General features: G+C 40.7%; 1 protein-coding gene across 1 annotated transcript; it reads right to left on the bottom strand.

Annotated features, from left to right (window-relative positions):
* Window positions 1-1,209: 1,209 nt before the first annotated feature.
* LOC133211927 (tyrosine-protein kinase TXK-like) lies at window positions 1,210-24,938 on the bottom strand. The gene is made up of 15 exons (XM_061352789.1): window positions 24,835-24,938; window positions 19,371-19,425; window positions 19,046-19,148; window positions 18,041-18,246; window positions 17,190-17,255; window positions 16,446-16,500; window positions 12,865-12,944; window positions 11,811-11,938; window positions 10,509-10,583; window positions 9,385-9,556; window positions 7,896-8,112; window positions 6,899-6,963; window positions 4,944-5,062; window positions 4,348-4,505; window positions 1,210-2,333 (listed from the first exon to the last, which is right to left on the bottom strand). Exons 1-15 carry the CDS (start codon window positions 24,848-24,850, stop codon window positions 2,265-2,267), a joined length of 1,584 nt encoding a protein of 527 aa, XP_061208773.1. The 5' UTR covers window positions 24,851-24,938; the 3' UTR covers window positions 1,210-2,264.
* Window positions 24,939-25,221: the final 283 nt, after the last annotated feature.

Here is a 25,221-nt window from a genome sequence, read left to right as displayed (position 1 = left end):
GTGGTTTTGTCTGTTTGAGTATGGTTAGAGTTTGAGTTAAGAGCAGAGACACTGTGAGGGCTAAGGTGGCCTACTTAGTCTTTAGCTATGGGTGTAGCTGTTCTGGTAAGTAAATACTGTAGATACCTGACCTTTGCTCTGTAGACCTTTCTTGTTGCTGATTAAGCAGGTTCAGCACTGGTTTCACTGACTCAAGCGTGTTCCAGTGATTTTTCATTTATTTACCATCAGCCTGATGATAGCAGCTGTTAAATTTATCTGCGTCACAGTGTTAATAACAGACTACTTATAATTTTCCCAAAGCAGCCTATAGAAAGATTATATTGAGAAGCTGAAGTCTGGCAGGCAAGCATCATTGGCTCTGGGTATTAGACCAAAACATTTCAAGGATGGATGCATATTCACCATGGGGCAACTCAACAAAATGAGCATGAGAGGGGTGCTTTGGGTACATAAACCTAATGGAGCTGCTTTTTACTGCAAAGTATTGTAGTGTATTACATGTTAACTTGTAGCAAAAAATGTGGCAAAACCAGTTATACAAGAGCTATTAAAAAAGATGCCTCATACATTATTCAAATTCCCCATGTACTTTTATATTGCAGAGACAATTTAGATTTCACAGTTGTAGTGTACCACCTGCTGAAAAGCCTTGTACTTCTGTGGCCTGGGCATAAACTGTCGTGACCTTGTTGTTTGTACTGTGTTGTATATATCTGTGTTTAGTCATAGGTCTGATAAGGAATTGAACAGTCATAAGTAAGTCAATTATAAGAGTAAACAGTGACATCAGTTGGTGGCAACTCTTATATCAGTTTATATGAAACAATAGGGATATCATACTTCACTCAAACTAGAAATGCTTTGGAAGTGTGTTTGAAGGTTCTCCCAACTGTTCAAACAATAGAATTAACAACTTCCTTTCCCAAGGGACAATAACTGTCAAAATACTACTGCAGTAAAGATGAATGATTAATGCCAGGAATGAGTTTGACCAGGAAATGCTTCCATCATTTTCTGGAAATTCAGAACTTTGGATGTTTGATATATTTAATTTTGCTACAGTTATTTTTTAAATTTGAACATGAAAAATGAAATGGTGCAGAACTCAGTCATTTTTTTAGCTAGTGTTTTAAACATTTTGCCTACAGAGTTCTATAAAACCAAACATGATGTATTTATCTATAAATAATTCAAAATTCAATCACATATTTTGAGGAACCTATTTATTTGTAATGATCTATTTTATTGTAAACAATTACGAACTTCATCTGCCTTTTCTTCTCTATATTTCTATTGACTACAATTAAGATTTAATATTAAAAGTGATTAACAACATAAGAAATAGGGTTACAGACATTGTCCATATCCGGTATCACAGAACCCATCTGATCTAGGCTAATTCAAAGCATTTTACTATCAGATTCCAGCTTTAAATTGTCCATTAACCATTCTGGGCACTTGCAAGGGAAGGACTAAGGCAAGTGTGGGCATGTGAGTAGGCAGCAGCAGGCAAGGAATGGGAGACAGTATTAGAAAATTGTGGGAGAGATTTGGATAAAATAATCCTTACTCTCCTCCTTTTATACAGATTGGTAGAGAAGACACTTGAAATGCTTCCTTGATGCTCTGTCTTTCCAGCTGCTCAGATGGGATGTGGGAGCTGTTAAATGATGACTGTTTCCTTTTTTCCCTTTGTCTGCCTTTATCTGCAGCAGTGGGTATGGGCACACAAGTGCATGCTGCTCTGGCATTTGGTCAGCTTGCTGCCCCTTCTGAAACACTGCTCCATTTCTTCAGTGCTGGATGCTTTGCAGCATTAAAGGCCTTGCCTTTAACCATGACCTAGCTAGAGCTTTATCGAAGTTTCTTCCATCCCTTTTTCTGCTGCCAAACGGTATTCTCTAGTACAGGAGTCATATTAAGTATCAAATAATTTAATAATGTTGTTACAGGAATTAGTGTAGCTCTGAGCAAAGGAATAAATAAAAAGGCCTATAAGGTGAGTAAGCTTGGTTACTTCTTTCAGACATGAGGTTTTTCTCCCTGATCATGAAAACAAAGACTTGAGAGTCCTGAACCAGTCTCCTGAGATATCCCTCAAATGAGTAAACTAAGGCCAAGCCCAAACAGCTACTTCAATATACAGGATGCTGATGATTTAAGTAGAGACTGTTGTAAAAGGCTGATGTTTTCTGTACCAGATACATTACTGACATGCTTGATGCTAACCTTTCAGTAAATATATGGGTGAAAATCTCTGATTATCTCATGTCTCTTATATCTGTGAGGGTCTCTTTTAACGCTGCAAAAGGAGGACGTCCTTCAGGTTTCTGAAAAGAAAAGCAGAGGATAAACTTGCATTAGCAGATTAGTTAATTATAGTATCAGACTTTAGAAGATGGTTACAAGTGCATATGAGCTACCACTTTAAAATTACATTACATTTTATTAATATAGAAGAAAATATCAAATTTATGATTTGAGGGGAAAAAAATCATCTGTCCTTCATGACACCAGTGCCATGAGCGCACTCACTTTTCCAAGCATTCCTAAAATCTATTTTTCCAGTTCTGGACCAGAATTCCTTTAGGATTTCTCTCCTGCAATAGATCACTGGAAAGCCCTACCTCTCAGGAAACCATGATACTCAGGAATGTTTTCTGGATTGTTGAAAAAGGATCCTCCCTGCTTTCTCATTTGATGTACTGAAGCTCAATATGGAACAAAGCCCTGGCTAATGACAGACAAAAGAGAGAACTTCTTCCCCAACCTCTGCTAGCTGGCATCCTGACAGATGTTTGCAGTATGCAAGCAAGCTAGATGCAGTTTAGATTTCAGCCTCTTAAGCTTTTTTTAGTCAGGATCCACAGATTTTATATAGAGTTAAAAGATGGGCAAGTAAGGAGAGATAGGACAAAGGAGACAATGGTAGCAACAAGGTTCTTTGGCTACTCTAAGTGTATGCCTGCCTGTTTACATGAAAGCATTGCACTCAAAGCAATTTAAAATTGAAGATATATTTCCTGTAGACACTACAGAAGGAGGGACCTTAGGGGATTACTCTGCTGGTGGAGTTGCAGAGATCAGTGTTTTGATACCAGTATGGAAAGATATAGGTGCTGGAGAATCATAGAATGGTTAGGGTTGGAAAGGACCTTAAGATCATCTAGTTCCAACCCCCCTGCCATGGGCAGGGGCATCTCACACTAAACCATCTCACCCAAGGCTTTGTCCAACCTGGCCTTGAACACTGCCAGGGATGCAGCATTCACAGCTACCCTGGGCAGCCCATTCCAGTGCCTCACCACCCTTACAGTAAAGAATTTCCTCCTTATATCCAATCTAAACTTCCCCTGTTTAAGTTTGAACCCATTCCCCCTTGTCCTATCACTACAGTCCCTAATGAAGAGTCCCCCCCCAGCATCCCTATAGCCCCACTTCAGATACTGGAAGGCTGCTATGAGGTCTCCATGCAGCCTTCTCTTCTCCAGGCTGAACACCCCCAACTTTCTCAGCCTGTCTTCATATGGGAGGTGCTCCAGTCCCCTGATCATTCTCGTGGCCCTCCTCTGGACTTGTTCCAACAGTTCTATGTCCTTTTTATGTTGAGGACACCAGAACTGTACACAATACTCCAAGTGAGGTCTCACGCGAGCAGAATAAAGGGGCAGGATCACATCCTTCGACCTGCTGGTCACACTCCTTTTGATGCAGCCCAGGATATGGTTGGCTTTCTGGGCTGCAAGCGCACACTGAAGCTGGCTCATGTTCATTTTCTCATCGACCAACACCCCCAAGTCCTTCTCCGCAGGACTGCTCTGAATCTGTGAAGTGCTCTGAAATGGGGAAAGAGCATCAAATACTAACTCAGAGTGGAGAGGATGAAGGAGACGCAGCCTGGGAGCTGTAGTGATGTACACATGTACTTATGTACACGTGAAAAATGGGGTTTAAAATCCACATTTAGTGGGTATGCTTACTTTGTATATTAGTGTATTAAGGTTATCCTTCATAGCAGAGCTAGAAAAAAGCAAAGCATGATAGAGATGTGGAAAAGGTATTACCTTTGATGCAGCAGAGAAGCAAGACAATAGTGGCATATTCAAAATGAGGGATGGTCTAGACCAATTGTACTGATGATGTGCTTTATGTATCTTAGGTGCAACAGTCAAAGAAACAGAGGCTTGTAAGCCTAGGTGTGATTTGTGAAAACATAGTAAGAGATGCTGAGGATGCCACAGATGTGAAATAAGGATTTAATGCCCCATTTTTTTAAAGATTGCTTTTAGATCCACATTACAAATTAATAATAAAGTAATACTACAGGAAAAAAGGGCAACAAACCTCATGCCAGCAGCTGTACATGACTCTGTACACAGCATGTGATGCCAAATGTGGTCGATAAAGTCTGTGACCCTGAGAAATCTCACGAACAACTTCAGAATTTGACTTACTTTCAAAAGGCATTTTGCCTTCTGTGAAAACTTCCCACATCAGTACACCTGTAAGTGAACCAAAGTATTTAGGTCAAAACAGAAACCCCAAACCCACAAGCTATTTAACACCACTAGAAGAACAAAAACCACTCTTGATTTTTTTTGTGTATTGAAAATGCATGAAAATATCATCAAACTGAACTAAATTACAAGAGCAATCAAAACAGCTTTCAACTAATATAATCCTGCTCTCTTTTAAGTCAGATGAGGGTGGTCCATGAAACAGACGAATATACATTTCACTAATGGAGACTTACCAAGAATGCACATTTCAGTCAAAATCAAACTTTTAGTCATAGAAACTTTCTATTGAGAAACATACTTGTACAATATAGGCAAGACTTGAAAAATGGGAGTAACTAAAGCTTAAGGTAGGAAGCATGAGTAAGAAGTTACACTTTCATAGTTTTAGGGAAGCATGGTATGTTCACCTAATCAACTCACCAAATGACCAGACATCTGATTTGCTGCTATATTTTTTGAAATGAAAAACTTCAGGAGATGACCATTTGACTGGAAACTTGGCCCCCGAAGAGCTGATATATTCATCATCAATGACATACCTAAAGAATAACAGGAGACAGCATATAGTTAATGATAGTTACAGTGCAAGCAGTTCCAGTGACGTCTCCATACATGGTTTAGAATCTCTAAATGACAGTGTCAATTTAGAATCAAGTAAATGGTATCACTGTAACACTACTTGTTTCACCCAAACAGTACTGGTAGAGGACCACACTTCATAACTGCCAAACTTCAAAGATATAATACCTGGCATATTGTTACAGAAGCATCACAGAAAGAAACACTCATGACATGCAAGCCAACAGCTCTGGTGCACTGGAAAAGTAATTTCCTTTGTCCTGGACCCCCTTTGTTCCTGGTGACCACAATGAGAACAATCAGCAATTGGAATAACCTCCCCAAGGAAGTAGTGGACTCCCCAACATTGGATACTTTTAGGGTTCTAAGATCATTTGCACAAGCTTACAGGAACTGACCTCCCAGATCAGATGTGCCTAATGTAGGCATTTATAGGGCAGCATTTTAACAGGCTATTATGCATAGTTTTCCAATATTAGTGCTCCTGAGCAGAGACCAGGTGTGCACTACACATTTGTTCTCATGGAAGACATAATGCATTGGACTTTTAAAGCCCTATTTAAAGGAGGTCACATTGCCAGAAATCGTATCTTTATCTCCCTGTTTTTATTTTGATGTGGGCAGAGAAAGATGAGCATTTATTGGACAAGAAACATATGAAATAACAGTACAAAATAAGCAATAGTGGCAGCTGTGTGAGCTCTGAATAATTTGCATTCCCATCACCTCTCAATAGTCTTCCCAGGAGAGTGAGTACCTGTCCTAGAGCCACACACACCACTGGTTTCCACTTTTTGGCAGCAGTGAGCCATTGCAGTCCATTATTCTCAGACTGGACCCTGACAGACCCCTTGGTCTCTTACTGCATTTTCTGATACATTTGGATGAGCCCAGACCCTTGATACTGACCTTACCCTTTTGAGGAGCAGTTCAACCAGTGGGCACTGCCACAGTATAGGACAGCCTTTAGAAAAACAGGTATTTAGTTATGAACTGCTAGGGTGTTGTAGCCTTAGGTTAGAAATAGGAGGAAAAACCAAGCAAAGAAACAGGTAAGCAGCACAAAGTGAATGTCACATCCTGCTCAGACCCACCCACTGCCTTTCAAGCTCATCTGCCTCCAAAGCGAGCCAGTTCAGTCTACTAATCCGGAACAAAAAACAACCAGTAAAACACAACTGGAGAGCTTTGTGCTGGGCTTGCAAAGGGAAAGAAGGAAGGAATGGGACAACCTCTTTGGGTAGCAGTCATTCACTCGTCAGCTCAGCTATAAAATATAGCACATGCTGTGAGGGAAGCCTGTGAGGGCAAAGCCGAGTTACTCTATCCTGTGCTTGTGAGAGTTCATCGTGCTTTCTTTCCCCATTTTGGCTTGTCCTCTCATGAAGCAGAAAAACCACTTCCCCACTAGAGCAGCACATATCACACTTCCTGCCTGACCTACTCAACATGGCAGCCTCTAAAGGTCAGCACCAGCACCCTGATCTGTCCCTAGGGACTTTCTGTCCTCCCCCGTGCTCAGAAGAGTTGGGAAACCTGTTTCTGACAGCCTTGTGCACCATGGCATTTCTCTGTTCATAAATGCTTCTGAAGTTTACCTGGCACTTTGTTTACTTGTCTTAAACTCAGCAGTAGCAAGAGGAAGACACTACATCAGGTTCACAGTACGACAGCTTAACAGCATTATAATTTTCATCAAAATTCAAAAATTGACCACAGTGGGATTCCCCAAATCAGCAAAGCAAGCAGCTGACTGAGAATAGGTACGCGCGAAACCTGCATCAATGGTTTCATACCTTGCCATGCCAAAGTCGGATACTTTAACGATGTGCTCCGCGCTGACTAAGCAGTTTCTTGCAGCCTAGGGAAAATGAGAGAAACATATCTGAAATCTGTGCTGAAGCATTGTGAGGGAAATGCCTCAGCTGACTAATTTTGTTTCAGATTATGCTGTTTATATTCTGAAAAGAGATGAGTGTCTTGCTCAAAAATACAAGTGAATTTCTATCTGAGGCAGTGAACATATTTCACTACTATGTAGTTACACATACAATAGCATATAATCTGCTTAAGCGCTTGCAGTATGAGTTGCAGTGTTTCTGCAAAATAAAAGAAACTTTAGGGTGCAGAGTCTGGTTATCCAAGGTGGTATTTTCCTAAGCATTAGGACACTCAATGTGAACATTTAAAAACCTGGTTTGTGACTTTTTCAATACAGAAATTAGGAACTCCTTGGAAATTGTCAAGATTTTGTATTTCTTTAGGCAGCTAGAGAGGAACACAGGAAGATTTCTACTCTGCATCCAAATGAGAGCATTGAAAAGAAAGAGAGTAAAGAAACAAGCTCCTCTCTTATGATTCGCTCTCACGAGGGGTAAGATAGAAAAGCCACCTATATATTCCAGCATCAAAGTGAGGTAGCAGGGAGCAGGAAAAAAAACATAGATAAAGATTTTGTTAAAAAAGAAAAATCCTCCTTGTTGCTGACCCTTTGTACTGCTGTGATTTTGCTTGTGTTGTGATCACTGCATAATACCCTTGTACTGGGATGTCCTAACATCAGCCTGCTCCATGCTATTATCCCAACTTTCTCTGACCTCTCAAGTAGTTTTTCCAGCTGTCCATGATCAAAAGAACAGCTGACAGGTTTTGGTTAGCCAGGAAAACACCACTGGATTGTTACACCCTGCAGGGCTGAAGTCTTAGAGGGCATACCAGCTTCCCATAAAATGCAGTGGCACATTCTGTACCACCAATATTTGTCAAGAACCTCAGAAAACCTATTGCGCTTACTAAATCACGGTGAATAAAACTGTTCCTTTCCAGGTATTCCATCCCTTCGCACACATCCTGGCACATGCCCAGAAGCATGTCTCTGCCGAGTTTCCCTCGTCTTTGCCGAAGGTAATTGAGCAGGCAGCCGTTTTCCAGGAATTCAGTCACAACATAGAGAGGCTTGCGATGTGTGCACACTCCGTAAAGCTGGACCAGCTTCGGGTGGGAGAGTTTCCTGTTTAAGATTGAATTTTAGACAGGCTAGCATTTGTCCTTGGCAGGTAACTAGACCTTCAATTTTCATGATGGTTCTGAAAACTACTTGCAGTGCTTGATAAACTGTATTCATTTCAACTGGCCTCAGAGTTGTCCCACTATCTAACACGTCTGCCTACAATTTCCTCCAAAAAGTTAATTCTTTTAGTTCATAATGGTTCATTAGTTCATAAATGCAGTGAATGCAAAGCTTGATTTGGACTATGTGAAATGGAAAGGTCTAGTTACACCTGGCTTCCAGGCAGGGGACTTGATGCTGCAATGGTGGTTCTCTTCCAGGTTGGACCAAGACCTGATCTGAATACTTCCCTAATTTGCAAAATTAGGAGAAATGGTAATGTAGTTTCTCAAAAGCTTTAGTTAGGTTTGAGCTCTGCCAGTGGTCCTAGAAGCACTGAATTATGGATGAAAGAATAGTTTTAGAAATACATTTATTTGCCATTACGTTCGCTCCCCATTGAGCTCCATAGCACAAAGCAGTGCACGCTCTAATGAAAGAATTTGGCAACGGGCACACTAAACATCTGCATCAGTATGATTCAGACCTTTGTATCAGCCTTTCTGTCCTGCTGTGCTGGTTTTGGCTGGGATGGAGTTAATTTCCTTCATAGTAGCTTGTATACGGCTATGTTTTTAATTTGTGCTGGAAACTCTTGATAACACGGGGATGTTTCAGTTACTGGTGAGCAGTGCCTACACAGAGTCAAGGTTTTTTTATGTTCCTCATACCACCCCACAGAGTTGGATGGGGGTGCACAAGGAGTTGGAAGGGGACACAGCCAGGACAATTGACCCCAACTGATCAAAGGGATATTCCATATCATATGGCATTATGCTCAGCATATAAAGCTGGGGGAACAAGGAGGAAGTTGGGGGACACATTCGGAGTGATGGTGTTTGTCTTCCCAAGTAACCACTAGATGTGATGGAGCTCTGCTGTCCTTGAGACGGCTCAGCACCGGCCTGCTAATGGGAAGTGGTGAATTAACTCCTTGGTTTGCTTTGCTTGTATGTGTGGCTTTTGCTTTCCCTATTTAACTGTCTTTATCTCAACACATGCGTTTCCTCTTTTACTCTTCTGGTTCTCTCCCCTGTCCCACTAGGGTGGGAGAGTGAGCAAACAGCTGTATGGGGCTTGGTTGCCAGGTGGGCATAAATCACAACACCTGCACATCCACCATTATTGGTCATCTCGATGCCAACTACCAGATATACTAGCTTTTCTACTCACATCATCACTTTGGCCTCCTCGATAAAATCATCTTCAGACATTGCTCCCTCATTGATTGTCTTGATGGCAACCTTGATGGTTGCTTTCCATTTACCAAGATGAACAACTCCAAACTGCCCACGCCCAAGTTCTTTCATGAACTTCAGTTCAGATGGGTTTAATTCCCACTCTTCTATGAAAGCAACGCAATATGTTACAATAATCAGGCCATCTTTCCTGAACCATGCCCTTGCTATTTGCAGTTAGTGCACACAACAAAACATCACCATTGTTCCTCAGCTATAGCATGAGTTTTAAATATCTGAAAACTTCCATGTGCTCATATACGTTTATATATGAACATTACAGCTTGCAGAATGTGATTAGCATTTAAATTGCTTAATGTAGGAATGTCTGAGGCTTGAAGATAAGCCAAGTGTTTAGTTTTAATTACATACAAGAACTTTTTGGGCATTATCCTATATGACATTTATAACTGAACCAGTTCTGGATGGGTAATATAGCCACAGAAGCAGTTATTGACTGCCTCTATTGTAATAACCATAATAGTTTCACCATTCAGAAATATTAAGCCTTGAGATTTATGGGGACATGAAAGGTATTCAGCTTTGGAGCTTCCTATTATCAGTCAGATGGTATGAAATTCCTGATCTCTATACACAAAACTGGCATTTATTGCTTGGGTTTTATAACTTTATATAAGAATTCATTCTTATTTTTAAAACTTGCAGAGCTTACACAGAAAAATCTTCCCATAAATAATACAGATTTCAATTTCCTAAGCATTTAAATAAATCGAATAGCCTTTGAAAAGCTAGTAAATGTATATTTAAGTTTTAGGTCTGCTTAGAAAAGTCCAGATGGCTCTGAAATGCACTGGCGGCTGTAACAGAAGCACAACAGCTGCCAAACAGGACTACTCATTTCAGGTGTCTCATTTGGTACTGACACCTGAAGAGGAAATGAGTGTCTGTTTCTGGTGAATACGCAGCTCTTTGTGTGTTTCTTGTTACCAGGAAATTTTACAGATATGACTTACTTATTAGCTAGGTGAATCTAAAGCAATCTAAATTCTTGCCTAGGCAAACACCTAAATCTCCACCAAAAGAAGATAAAATATTTACCATAATTCCACCCTGCTGCTGCTGGTGAAGAGTATCCAGCTGATCCTACTGGATGTCGGAGACGAGTGATAAGACCTGTAGGGGACAAAGCAACAATATTCTGTTGACCAATTACTCCATTTTAAAGTACACTATATTGTATCTCTTCCCAAACAAAAATATTTGGAATCTGGTGTACATTTCTTAAGGTTAGTTTTGCTTAGAGCTTGTTTGGATAAAACACCACAGCGAGAAGAAATGGAGGAAGACTATTCAGTAGGGTCCTGACTACAAAAGTATCTATCCCTTCATACAACAAAAACTGATACTCTTGCTTCTTTGCATGATACTAGTGATCTTAGATAAATAAGTACTGAAATACTATATCAGCCACCTAAGTGGTCTCTTCCAGCAAAATTTCTCAGGATTGTTTCCCATTGCAAGACATATTTTTGTGTCTGTCATTCATTTTCTTTGAATTAATGAACCAATAGTACCAGTTAGTGCATCCCTCACCAAGGACTCCCTGCATTCATTCATTCATTCTTCCCAGTGCTACTTTCAGGTCCTTTTCTGCTTCATGTGTTTCCTACAGTCCTCCTCCATCCAGCAAAAGGCTGTGTCTATTCAAATATCTTCCTTCTGTGCTAGTGCAAGGAATCTCTGTGTATTTTGCCATCTCCACTCATTTAGGGTAAAAACATTTTATACTGTATTAAAATGATGGGCAGAACCAAGATGAAGCATATTTTTTAATGCTAAAAATGTTCAAAGGCTGCCATCAGTAAAAAATCAGAGATGGTAGCTCTGGTAGGCTGCAAAGCAGTATTAGAGTCCTTGTGTTCCCTAATTCTGCTTTGGATTATGTGGGGTGGGGTTGGCTTTTTTGCCTAAATCAGTAGAATGCTGCCTGCTGATGCACAGCATAATTCCTGCTTGCATACATGCAAGTTCTTGTAGACAAAGAAAGAATTATGATCGAATTTCAGACAGGCTCCACTCAGTCAAATATGAATCAAGAGAACACAGAGCAGGTAAATGGATTAGACTTCTAGCTTTGTAACATTTGTTTAATACATGTAGATGACTTTGTTAGTTTCACTTCCCCCATGGTATACGTATACCACAGCTATGACTTTGGCAGGAAGGATCATGGCATATTTAAATTTGTTAGCAACAGAAAAACTTGTGTATCTTTTAATAAGGAAAGTATAGGGTTAGAAGAGTGTAGAGAAGGGTATAGAAGAGTGATTCCCAATCTCCCAAAGTCCTGAGAAGCTTCAAATATTCAGTTGTAAAACCTTATCATCTCGCATGCCTTACCTGCAGCATTGTGTTGATGATACTCAATGAGTTCAGGAACAGATGAAAAGAGATATTTTTCAGCTACATAATATTGTCCCAAGTGGTTTTTCTTAATTTGATAATGTCGAATATCTTCGCTATGACTTCTGAAATCAACAAAGGATCATATTTTTCAGTAAAAATAGTTTATACTATAAATCTGATTAAATTTCACTTTGAAAGAAAGCACAGAAAAGTCTGAAAACTTGGGGTGGAATTCCTGACTTAAAAATGGCTGTGGGCAGCTGGGATACTGCTTCAGGACAAAAATAACCCCAAAGCCTCCTTGAATGATCTCTCTCCCAGCTTTGTGAAATACTGCACAATGATTTTTATTGCACAATGATTTACCCTTGTATCGTTGCATCCACAATAAATAGCCATAGTGTTCCTCCTGATTCAGCACTTATTTGAATCTCAGCTTTTAAAATTAACAGGCTCACTACCCGAGTTTTCCCCCAGAAGTTAAAAACATATTAATATATACATCTAAATTACTATTTTTTCTCCAGTCTTCTGGCAGTCATCTGGCAAAAGAAGTAAGACTGCACAGTGAGGAGGTGAGATGATTTTAGGAAAAAAACACCAAAGTTTGGGGACAGCAGAATCTGAGATGAATTTACACTGCACAGAGCCTGTAGAGAACAGAAGCATTTCAGTGCAGTGGCTGAAGGCTGTGGCAGTGTGGTGTGATATTCATGGTGCTTCGTGTAGAGAGGCAGGAAGATGCAAACGTGAGGTCTTACTTGCCTGCATTATGTGGTTGGGGTGCACAGCTTTCATAGCAGATTTGAGGATTTCAATGAGTCCAGTTAATGTTGTCTTAGCAGGACATTTGCACCCTGACTCCTAGACCCACTGCTCAATGTCATCTCTTCTGCACACAAGGTAATTAGCTCTGCATGAACAGCACCCCAGTGGTTCCCTGCTGCTGTGCACTGCATGTCCAACCTGCCTGTCCAACTTATCCTGACAAGTTTGGGGGAAGCTGTTCCATCACCTCTTGATTCAATAACCGTTCAGAGCAACTCACCCTTTAGGCCGTGAATACATGGACAGTGTAAGAAGTCCCTGTTGGCTTGAATCTCTGACAACAAATGCACCCTCTTTGGACTGAAAAGAAATCCAAGCAAAGTTATTTTCTACTTTTGAGCTTCAGCAATCCTCCCTTCAGATAGGACTTGCAGTTGATTACCAAATTCTGTGAAATACCTATGACTATTTGGGAGGGGAATAAAGCAGTGGACAATGGGAATTGTACATAGAATCATAGAATAGTTAGGGTTGGAAAAGACCTTAAGATCATCAAGTTCCAACCCCCCTGCCATGGGCAGGGACACCTTGCTCTAAACCATATCACCCAAGGCCTTGAACACTGCCAAAGATGGAGCATTCACAACCTCCCTGGGCAACCTATTCCAGTACCTCACCACCCTAACAGGAAAGAATTTCCTCCTTATATCCAATCTAAACCTCCCCTGTTTAAGTTTTAACCCATTACCCCTTGTCCTACCACTACAGTCCCTAATGAAGAGTCCCTCCCCAGCATCCCTATATGCCCCCTTCAGATACTGGAAGGCTGCTATGAGGTCTCCACGCAGCCTTCTCTTCTCCAGGATGAACAGCCCCAACTTTCTCAGCCAATCTTCATATGGGAGGTGCTCCAGTCCCCTGATCATCCTTATGGCCCTCCTCTGGAGTTGTTCCAACAGTTCCATGTCCTTTTTATGTTGAGGACACCAGAACTGCACACAACACTCCAAGTGAGTTCTCATGAGAGCAGAATAAAGGGGCAGGATCGCCTCCTTCAACCTGCTGGTCATGCTCCTTTTGATGCAGCCCAGGATACAGTTTGGTTTCTGGGCTGCAAGCACACACTGAAGCCGGATCATGTTCATTTTCTCATCGACCAACACCCCCAAGTCCTTCTCTGCAGGGCTGCTCTGAATCTCTTCTCTGCCCAACCTGTAGCTGTGCCTGGGATTGCTCCGACCCAGGTGTAGGACCTTGCACTTGGCATGGTTAAACTTCATGAGGTTGGCATCAGCCCACCTCACAAGCGTGTCAAGGTCCCTCTGGATGGCATTCCTTCCCTCCAGCGTATCAACCGAACCACACAGCTTGGTGTCATCGGCAAACTTGCTGAGGGCGCACTCAATCCCACTGTCCATGTCACCAACAAAGATGTTAAACAAGACCGGTCCCAACACCGATCCCTGAGGGACACCACTTGTTACTGGTCTCCAGCTGGACATTGAGCCATTGACCACAACTCTTTGTGTGCGGCCATCCAGCCAGTTCTTTATCCACCAAGTGGTCCATCCATCAAATTGATGTCTCTCCAATTTAGAGACAAGGATGTCATGTGGGACAGTGTTGAATGCTTTACACAAGTCCAGGTAGATGACATCAATTGCTTTACCGCTGTCCATCAGTTCTGTAACCCCATCATAAAAGGCCACCAAATTGGTCAGGCAGGATTTCCTCTTAGTGAAGCCATGCTGGCTGTCACCAAGCACCTTGCTGTTTTTCATGTGCCTTATCATGCCTTCCAGCAGAATCTGCTCCAAGATGTTACCAGGCACAGAGGTGAGACTGACTGGTCTGCGATTCCCTGGGTCATCCGTTTTCTCCTTCTTGAAAATGGGGGTTATATTTCCCTTTTTCCAGTCGTCGGGAACTTCACCTGACTGCCATGATTTTTCAAATACGATGGCCAGCAGCTTAGCAACTTCATTTGCCAGCTCCTTCAGGACCCGCGGATGGATTTCATCAGGACCCATGGACCTGTGTAGGTTCAGATTTTTAAGATGGTCTTGAACCAATTCCTCTCCTACAGTGGGCCCAAGGTCTCCATTCTCACAGTCCCTGTGTCTGCCTTCCAAGACTTGGGTGGTGTGGTCAGAGCCTTTGCTAGAGAAGACCGAGGCAAATAAGTCATTCAGAACCTCAGCCTTCTCCAAATCCTGTGTAGCCAGTTCTCCTGAGAGGGCCTAGGTTCTCCCTAATCTGTTTTTTATTTGCTATGTACCTGTAGAATCCCTTCCTGTTATCCTTAATATCCCTAGCCAAGTTTAATTCTAACTGGGCCTTAGCTTTCCTAAACTGGTCCCTAGCTTCCCAGAAAATATCCTTGTACTCTTCCCAGGCTGCCTGTCCTTGCTGCCACTTTCTATAAGACTCTTTTTTCATTTGAATTTTCCTCAGGAGCTCCTTATCCATCCAAGGAGGTCTCCTGGCCCTCCTGCTGCACTTCCTTCTGGTTGGGATGCAACACTCCTGAGCTTGTAGCAGGTGATCCTTGAAGACCAACCAAGAGTCTTGAGCCCCCCTGCCCTCTAGGGCTGTATCTCATGGAACCTTACTAAGCAGGTTTCTGAAGAGGCCAAAGTCTGCTCTCTTGAAGTCTAGGGTGGTGAGGTTGCTGCACGCTCTTCTCACTGTCCTAAGGATCTCAAATTCAACCATCTCATGGTCGCTGCATCCAAGGCTGCCCTGGAGCGCCACATTTCCAATGAGCCCTTCCCTGTTGGTGAGCACGAGGTCAAGCATGGCACCTCTCCTTGTTGGCTGCTCTATTACTTGCAGAAGGAATTTGTCTTCCACACAATCGAGGAACCTCCTGGATTGCTTGTGCCAGGCCGTACCATCATTCCAACAGATGTCAGGGTGGTTGGAGTCACCCATTAGAATGAGGGCCTGTGAGTGTGAGGCTTTTCCTATCTGCCTATAGAGTGCTTCATCCGCAGATTCCTCTTGATCAGGCGGTCTGTAACAGATCCCCACAGTAATGTCTCCCATCACTGTTTTCCCTTTAACCCTGACTCACAAGCTCTCTGTTAACTGCTCACCAGTCCCCAGACAGAGTTCCATACACTCCAGCCTATCCCTAACATAAAGGGCAACTCCCCCTCCGCACCTGCCAGGCCTGTCTTTTCTAAAGAGTCTGTAACCTTCCATTCCTTCCATTCTGCTATGTACCATAGCAGGTACATAGCAGAACAAAATTATCCAAGAGAAAACAGTGAGTGCCAGGCAATTAAGTACTTATTTAATTTAGGTGAATTATTAAATAATTTAGGTGAATTATACTTTTCAGTGTGAAGTAGTGAAAATACTTTGATTTATTAAATAAGATGTTCTTCTCTTGTCTGCCTTGTCCAAGCCCTGTGTTAGTCCTTGGGCAAAGTCCTAATGAGTTTAACTAGTTAGGCACTTTGGTAACTGATAGGTGGTAGAAGGCAATATGGATTGTTTGCTCTATACGTAAGAAAGACATGAGCGGTTTTTTAAGCTCTGCTAACCTCAGTAATTTACATCCTACATGGATTTTAGTCTTCAATCTTTCATACAAAAGACAAGCACAGTAAACGACATGCAATTCAATTTATCTAGTATGGACAATCTACTCAGAATTTGCTGGGGCTACAACTTAAAGCTCTGTGAAGTCTGGGTAATCTGCACCATATGCTTAACCCAGAAAGCCTTTTTATTTTAAAATACTTTCTGTCTTACTGCACACCAAGCAGATTTGGATTTGACTGTGGTAACGCTCTTGATGCTTCCACTGATAGATCTTTAGATATCATTAGTTCTATGTTTAAGCTGAGTTACCTTCTGGCGCAAAAGAAGTTCTGCCTGGCTTCTGTTTATGTTTTTGCAGTACCACCTGCAACAAGAAGATAATCTCAGCAAGTAAAAATTAATGTTTGCTCTGTTTGACAAAAGTAATCCATCTTAATAGCCCAGTCCAAAAACCTGAACAGAACCACTGTTGTATATAAACATCTCTTAATTGGGAATGACTTTATTAGACTACTGTAAATGTGATAACTTTTTCCTCATTCACTGTGGTTAAATATGAGCTCAAACAAAAGAAATCCCAGAAAAGAGTTATGCCAATCTGTGATGAAATTTGCAGGCCTGGACGCTGCATCAAGCCTCTCTTCTTTAGAATTTTGCAGAATTTTATTTTTCTCTCCAGTAAATTAGGTTGAAGTAACTGGGATTATCTTCTAGTCAATTGATTATATGTTCACAACAGAAAGAGATCAGAATATAGAAACATTACATAGCAAGCCTACAGGAATAGGAAACAACTGTATTCTCACATTATGATTTATGAAAAGGAATGCTGCTGAAGTGCTCAGTGTTTGTAAGTTCACATTTCATTCTCTGAGGAAATAGTTCCAAATCACAATTGTTAATTCAGTCCAAGAGAAATGTTTTGTAACAATAAAAGCTGTTGATATTCACCTGATCATGTCTAATAAAGATTGCAGGATCAAGCACTAAAATGTATTGATACAATCCGTTTTTAGAAAAGAAAGCACAAACATAATTTTCAAGGATACTCACTCATACGTTTCTAAATTACTTTTCTTGTTCTCAGTAACATAGTTGCTGGGAACTAGACCTTCATTCCTGAAACAAGATATTGGGGATAATGTTACAGTATGGTGTAAAACATTAATAGGATTAAGATATGCATTTTCCTTTTGTTAAATTACAAAGGTTCCTTATGATATTGGCTATGCTGCTAGATACAGAATCCCAACACGGAAATTGAAGTCAGAGTCCTTTCATCCTAGGCACAAACTTTCTGCCCTGCAACTGTGGATGGCTACTGAAAGGAAAAAAAATCACCTGGGATGGGTTCTGAGAGTAGTATTCCCAACATCATAGTTCAGGATACACTGAAGAAAATGCAGAAGAGAAAGGGGAATGACGAAACAAACATAACTTCAGTTAGGATCCTTTCCATGTTTATCTAGCTCTCTAAAGCATCCAGGAATTTCAGATCAGGGATTTTGTTTCAGGCATATATCTTAGTAATATCTATGGTCTTTAAGAAGTGTTTACATAAATACATTGCACTGTAAAGCACTCAAAGTATGGAAAGCTGGATTTGCACATAGCCCAGAGCCCAGTGGTTCCCATGGTCCTCAAATGCCCTTATGTTGCTCAGGAAATTACTGAGCCTAGGACTTAACTCTGAATTCCCAACAGATTCTAGATTCTCTGCCCATTTCTGGAGCACCAAACATTGCTGGAAGTCTGTCTGGTCAATCCATGTGCCTCAGACAAACGTGTTCAAACCTGCCTTTAAATTGTCACATGTCTCATTCTATCTGCCTGCTTCCACAGGAGATGCTGTAGGTTTTCTTCTTTCTTTGTAGGGAGATTGAAACAGATGCCCACTCTCTTACCCATGTTTGTCTCTTGCCTTCCACCAGTGGGGGTCATACTGTTCGAGAATAATGTATTCTTCTGACTTCTTGAGCGGCAAATCTGAGGGTCCTCTAGCAAAAAAGTCATAGAGTGCAATAACCCTGGGTTTTTCTGTGTAGTCTTCCAAGGCCTCAGCAGGTAGAGGAGGTAAGGGCTTGTTCTTTAACTTCAACTGCCGCTTACGCTAGTAAAAGAGAAGTGTCTTTCTTAATTATTCTTTTCTCCCAACTATTGCTTGCTTAATTTCCCTGTTACTATACTGTCTCAGTAACTAAAAGGAACTCATCATGGTCATTACTTCCCTTATCACATTGTCAGTCATAAAACAGCAAGACTTACGCTTGAGTAGTTCAGTGTAGAAGACAAAATGACATTGGAAGCTACAGTTAGTAATAAACTAAACAAACCTAATTGGGTGACTTCTACATGGTCTGAATGCTCGGACAGCTCCTCAGCTGGTGTAAAAGCAGGACAGCATTGAAATTAGTGGAGTTACAATGTCTGGTAATTGGGTCATTTATCTGGAGAATTAATATAGATGGTACTGTAGAATTAGCAAATCAGCACAAACATCATTATTTGCTTTTGCATCAGGTTAGGTTCTAGCTTTGCACTTAGTTTTCCTTAGAAAACTCCGATTGACTCAACCTAGGTTTAGCAAAACTGATGTGGATGTTTCACATGCCAGCTGAGCAAGGTGACCTTACATGTGCCCAACAGGGACATCCCACTCTTCCCATCTCAATCACCCAAACCCAAAAGTGGGAGAAGGAACCGCTTTGCCTGTGACAGCTTGCATAGGAAACATCACTGTGACCCTGTGTTCACATCAGCATGAATCATCACATACCTTTACTCTATAATTTCTATGCAACAAAGAACCTTACATGCTCAAGAGTTACTGTTCTGCTTGTTTGGGTACTAAGCCACCATATGGCACATCACCTCAATTCTCTGTTTTCACCTGCCAGAATGTTACTTACCCTGCACTTCCAAGTGCGTGAATAGGAAACATCTGGTTGTGAGGCTGAACACTGGGTCACCAGGCCAGTATCAAGGTCTAGGTTCATTTTTGTTCTCATTGCTCTGATTTTGAAAAACATGAAGCATTTGTGTGAACATGTATCTATAAATATTAACATAAAAATATCCATGGATATATATGCCTTCATTACAGATAGGCAGGGTAGCATGTCTTTACACTTCAGTATAATTAGCAGTTCTACTGAAAACAGAGGGATTTGAAGAAGTCCTTTATGTGTAGATATTTTGATCCTAGTTGCTGAAAAGCTAAAGTATTTCACGTACCTTTTTTGTACCGTGCAGCAGCAGCAGCAGCAAAAAACAGACTGGATGGTATGATCTGTGAATGAGAACATTTTCCACATTTGAAGTTTTCCTGGGTTTTGGGTTTGTTTGTTTGTTTTGGTGTTTTTTCCACAAAACTTAAGAGACTTAAGGACTGGTATGTGGTTAGCCCCATTGCTAGCTCTGTCTTTCTGTGAAATATCTAGCAAATCATTAAGGCAGAATTTGCATCCACCAAAGACAGCAAAGCCTTTCTACCCACCCTACTTATCTGTTCCCATTGTGTCCCTTACACTGCCTTCACAATTACAAGGCCATATGATGAGTTATATCAGCTCACTAAGAAAAGGCAGGAGACCTAGTTAGCTAGATCAGTACTGATCTGACTGATACACTGGCCCATGTAAGCTCTAACCAGTGCAGTGAAGGGCATGAGAACATCATCAGGGACAGGAGACGGAGAAATACCCCCTTCAGTACTGGAATAATTTTTAGATCATTCTAGCTAAATCCAAAACCAAATGTGCCTGACAAGCTTTTGCTTACTGTGAGGTTTATTAAAGGAGACACATTCAATTCTTTGAATTAATGTTTTTCCCATTTCTGTTTCAGCCATCAATATAATATATGCTTTAGTCCAGGCTTAAAGTACTGGCAAAAAATGTGCTGTACATTTATGTGCCAAGTGGTTGATAAACCTGAGAAAAATCCATTGGACACATCATCACATCATACATTTAGAGGGAAATCAATCCAATATATCTTATATGAGGAGCAGAGTGGGTATGGCATTAAATAGATCAGAAGGCATTAAGAAGATTCAAAGGAGGCAATTAAATGGCTGACATCCACTCTAGTACACTTCTACTCGGGATGAAACCTACTTTCCCCAGTTTGTGTTCCCTCGGCAGTTTGAGCCCAGCTGTGGCAGCTATGGTCCTGGGCCCTTTCCCACTGCACTGCTGCTCATCCTACCTCTAGCTGAGCAAGATTGGATACTGAAGAGGGATGCTGGGGATGGACTCTTCATTAGGGACTGTAGTGATAGAACAAGGGGTAACAGGTTAAAACTTAAACAGGGGAAGTTTAGATTGGATATAAGGAGGAAATTCTTTCCTGTTAGGGTGGTGAGGCACTGGAATAGGTTGCTCAGGGAGGTTGTGAATGCTCCAACCCTGGCAGCGTTCAAGGCCAGGTTGGACGAGGCCTTGGGTGATATGATTTAGAGCGAGGTGTCCCTGCCCATGGCAAGGGGGTTGGAACTTGATGATCTTAAGGTCCCTTCCAACTCTAACTTTTCTATGAGTCTATAATGGCAGAGAAACCCTCTCTGTTGGGTCGGTTCCCTGAACCATCTTCCCTGTCCTGCATCAGTGATGGGTGGGTAGGAGGGCAGCAGCAGGAGGAGGATGGGCTTGAGTTCTCATGTGCTATGTACAGTCTCTTAGGAAGCATGAGAACCAGCCATGTATAGGCAAGGCTCCCCTCATATGCAGCTGCACAACAGAAAATCAACTTTATATCCCCCTCCAGTATATCCTATTTTAATCTGAGGTCAGAGTATGAAAAGAGCCCTCAGAATTTATATGAAATATCCCACCATCTCAGGATTTTGCTGCTTTATATTTCACATGATATTTCTTCATAGGGTCCCACCAGTCCCTTCCACTTTATTTGTTTTTCCCTCTTGGTGTTTTTGCCATTTTGACCCCAATGACCTAGACCAGCCTGGAATAAACAGGATGCCCTTTGTGGTGTCCAGTGAGAATTTTTGCCAATGTCTGTTACTGACCTTTCAGCCAAGTGTGCTGAAAGTATGCTTTGTATACTCAAAGCATTAAGCAACCTTACTACATGATGAAAATGTAATTATTTTCTCTATCGAAGTACATAATTTAGCAAATCTTGTGTTAATAAGAGAAAGGAGAATGTCAGATACAAGAATGATTAAGACTAAAACTAGTTCTTAGCTAGAAGAGGAAGAGACCTGTCTCATAAGGGCTTTGGTTAGACTATTTATCTTGAAAGTCATGGGGCAATCTCCCTTAGACTGTTACATCCTGTGAAGAATCTATTGCGTGGGAAGCTGGTGAACCTATAGTAATCAGAATACACTATCAACTGATAAAAGTTTCCACTGATGGCTATGCAAAATATAGCAATTGCAAACACCTAAGCCAGCTGACACTGACATTTTTCTTTAAAAAGCAAGGTAAAAAGGTATGGAGAATGCAATTTATTTGCTGCATAATTTCCCAGGGTACACTGAAGTGTTCCTCACCTGTTTAAAACTGTTTCATAAACAGTGAACACCATGGTGAAACAAATTCTTGAGTTTCTTTTACTTGAGCCAGTGCCAGGAAGTTCAACTGGTGTTTATAGAGTAGTTAGTGATTTGGAATATGACAGTGAAAAGAATATGACATTTGAAAGCTTCCCTGTTTCTTCTGATTAAACCATCTAAGTCTACTTAATTTCTCATTAGATAACTTGCAGTCCTTATAGAGCACTTAGCAGAAGTATTTTGAAGCAGCACTACAGAGATTCAGTGTAATGCTAGAATGATCTTCTAATAAGATTTTAAAGATGTGACTGTTAACCATGAAACTCAGAGGCTCAGACTGGTGTTACGGACATGTAATTGTCTTGCTTATCTTCATGAGCGCAGCAATTTGAATAAATGTATAGCATAAACTCGGGAATCCCTTCTGCCTTCAGTGAATTTGAGACTTGCTCCATTAATGGACACTTTTAGTGTTTGACACCCACCTTACTGTGCTAAAAATAAATGAATGTGAGATGGTTTTAAAAATACCCCAATATTAAATATTTAGTCATTACAGAAAGACCCAAAGCTGCTCTGTGATGCTGTTTTAGAAGGACTTGGCCAACGCTACAAATGGTGAAAGCTTCGATACACTAGATAAATAACTTGATTAGACTGGTTCACATCTCGACCTTCTCCTAGCAGCCAACGAAGATGCCTACACTGAGAGCTACAGGAAACCTGCATTTCCTGCCTGAAGCTTCTCACAGCTACACACACCCTTCCTGTGACTTGGGCTCTTCTTTCTTTTCTCTTTTCTTCTATTCAACAGCCATCTGATGAGCTAAGAAATAACAATAACTTGTATTTTAGTACAGAAAAGCACTATATTTTAAAGTTAAAAAAAATGAAAATAGACACTTCGAATTTATTTGTTTTAAATATTTCTTCTTGATTTTCCTTTCTGCTATGCTCTAACTCAAGTGACTGATATCAGTGGAACTACTCTATCCGATTTCTTTCAGTTTTGGACCAAGAACCTTTTTTCTTAAGCAAAACACTGGATTTGTCAAAAGGTGTTATAATCACATATGGTATTATAAGGCCTTGACCCTAACTCAAGTAACCACACTAAAGAGTTCAAAAATTAAAGACTTATCAGTGAGAGCTATGCTTCAGCAAGGAAATCACATTTTGAGTTCTGTATTTTGAAGAGAACAGAGACACCAGTAAGATTCACCAATAAGATGTTATGAGTAACAAACCATTTTGACAGGACACAGAAAAGAACTATAGGCCAGCAGAAAGATTTGTTCCATAATTTTTAACAGTAAAATCATTTTGAAGTCTGTTAAAATAAAGCACTTGTGGACCTGTGATTATTTTCAAGTCCCACTTTTCTGTTTCCTACCTAACAAAAGATTTCCCCCAAAATTTGTATCTTTATTCTTTTAAACTCACAAGAAGGAAGGTTTCTCCAGCATCCACAGCCCCACTAAACCTTTCAGGCCACATTTCCTTGAGTTCTATCAAAAGATAAACTACACATTTCACTTTGATCCTCAGGGGAGGTAACGGTGGTGCAATTAAAATTCGTAGCTTATAACCTAGGTTTAAATCAAACAAGATGAGTATTTGAGCTGCTGAATCTAGAATTTGATAGATTCCTTCTTCAGCTGTGTGGAGAATGTAATTTCTCCCGTTTTGGATGAAAGGTAGCAACTTCAGGCAAAGTTCACCCAATTCTACAAATAACTTAACACAAACGAAAAACAGAGCCCATGTCCCTGCTCACGTCTGTCTTTCCGGAAATTACTATATCCTATATAAGGAGGAAGTCACTTGTTTTTAAAACTGTGTCATGTTATCTCCCTGGTGAGAGGTTAACAAATATGAATCCCAACACTACCACAAGGCCCTAGTTAAGTATGATGTCCAAAAACCAGACCTTTTATTATGCACAGTTTTGAAACAAGAGATCAGGGGAAGAGAAACGTGTGGATGAAGTGGAAGTACTAGGAAACTGGTGTTGAAGCTAGCTTGATGAATACTCAGCCTAAAATTTGCAACTGACATTTTGATAACCAACTTGAGGCCTGAAAACAAATTTATCTGTGCACAACAGAGCAGATGGAATGTTAGAGGAAGAAGAATAAGATTGTTCAGCTGTCAAGAACAGCCATTTGCTTGAGAAGCTGAAAGTCCCATAAAAACAAAGACAACATAGTGAAAACACTCAAGTCCTTTGAGACGGTCTACTACTGACAGTAACTGGCCTGATGAAGTTCCACAACACCCATCAACAAGCTTTGGTTTGATAAATGTCTGTATAAGTGGCCAATTAACCCACCTTTACATGTGCAATCTTCCTCCTATCTTCAGTTATAACTCACTCTAATTTGCAGCCTTGGAGAAGTAATACCAAAGTTAAAAGCGACAAGTTCAAAATTAATTTTTATAATTTGCATTTTCTCATTTTATTATTGCATAGATTTCTTGGCTTGGCTTTGTTTTCCAATCCACCTTTTCTCAAAGCACTACTACTTTTGAAAGCACTGTAGTCCATGTCTGAGATTCAGTCTTCTAGCATGTTTTGCAAGCAGTTCTTGCTCTTGCAGTGGGGCAGGTTTACTGTGCTCAATACTGCAAACTCAGCTTCACCAATGAAACACAGACCTTTACTGTAGTACATGGTATGCTTCCTAATCTGGTATGTCTGTCAGTTTTCAACAGCACTAGGAAAAATGATAATATAGTAGAAAGCCATACTATAATCTGCTTCTAAAAACACTTGAAAAAAAAAAAACACCAAGCTTTCAGCTTTTTCCATGTCTAAAGCTAAGGCTTATTGTCTTTCCTGTGAGCTTACTCTGCTCTGGAGAAAAGACAGCTCTAGTTCTACTTAACTTTTTATTTTATGTCTATGCTGTATAGGTTTTTAAGGACAGTACATAGGACTCTCTCCCTATCTGTATGTAAAAGTAAACGCATTGCCAAATCCATCATACAATGGATTCATATTTCTGCAACAGTTTTGACAGACGAGATAAGAAGTCTGAACAGAGATCACCTGAGCAGCAAAGAGAAAGCTGGTTGGTACTTTTATGGCAATGTTTAAATAGCTCACTTGCCAAGTACACCGCTGTTACACAAAACAAAACTGCAAAAAAATCAAAATACACAGCCCAGTTTACTTACAGGTAGAAAGAATCATGTTTGGTTGTCCACTTATACTCAAATCAAAATGCAAACCTCTCTTCCCCAGCTGTGCCAGTAAAGCAGCCCTGAGCTGCTCGCTCCGATATAAAACATGGTAAACCACAAACACTGCTTGACCCCGCCTACTTACTTTTATTATATTAAAAAAAAGCTCCAGACTAGAATGTGAAAAGGTGTCTGCTTCCTGGTGTTCAGCACATTTTACACGACAAAGTTCATAAACTGCAATCAATACGGCTAAGTATTACACTAAAAAAGGGGGGGGGTGGGAAATACAGCAGATGGAAATCACAGCATTTGATTCTCTGAATTTCCAAAACTGACTACAGAAACACTCAAATGCAATTTTGTTAGAAGGTATTAAGC

The sequence above is a fragment of the Neopsephotus bourkii genome, unplaced genomic scaffold (genome assembly GCF_033783945.1).
Source record: "Neopsephotus bourkii isolate Nb327-2 ecotype Australia unplaced genomic scaffold, CSIRO-AGI_Nbou_v1 NB_54, whole genome shotgun sequence".
Lineage (NCBI taxonomy): Eukaryota > Metazoa > Chordata > Aves > Psittaciformes > Psittacidae > Neopsephotus > Neopsephotus bourkii.
The sequence above is the reverse complement of the archived record's forward strand: the minus strand, read 5'-3'. Positions and strand labels throughout refer to the sequence as shown.

Coding starts and splice junctions, on each gene's coding strand:
- LOC133211927 (XM_061352789.1), bottom strand. Junction 9,557..10,508: donor AGCAGCAGGGTGGAATTATG/GTAAATATTTTA, acceptor TTGCTTTCATAG/AAGAGTGGGAATTAAACCCA. Junction 6,964..7,895: donor GTTTTATTCACCGTGATTTA/GTAAGCGCAATA, acceptor CATTTTCCCTAG/GCTGCAAGAAACTGCTTAGT.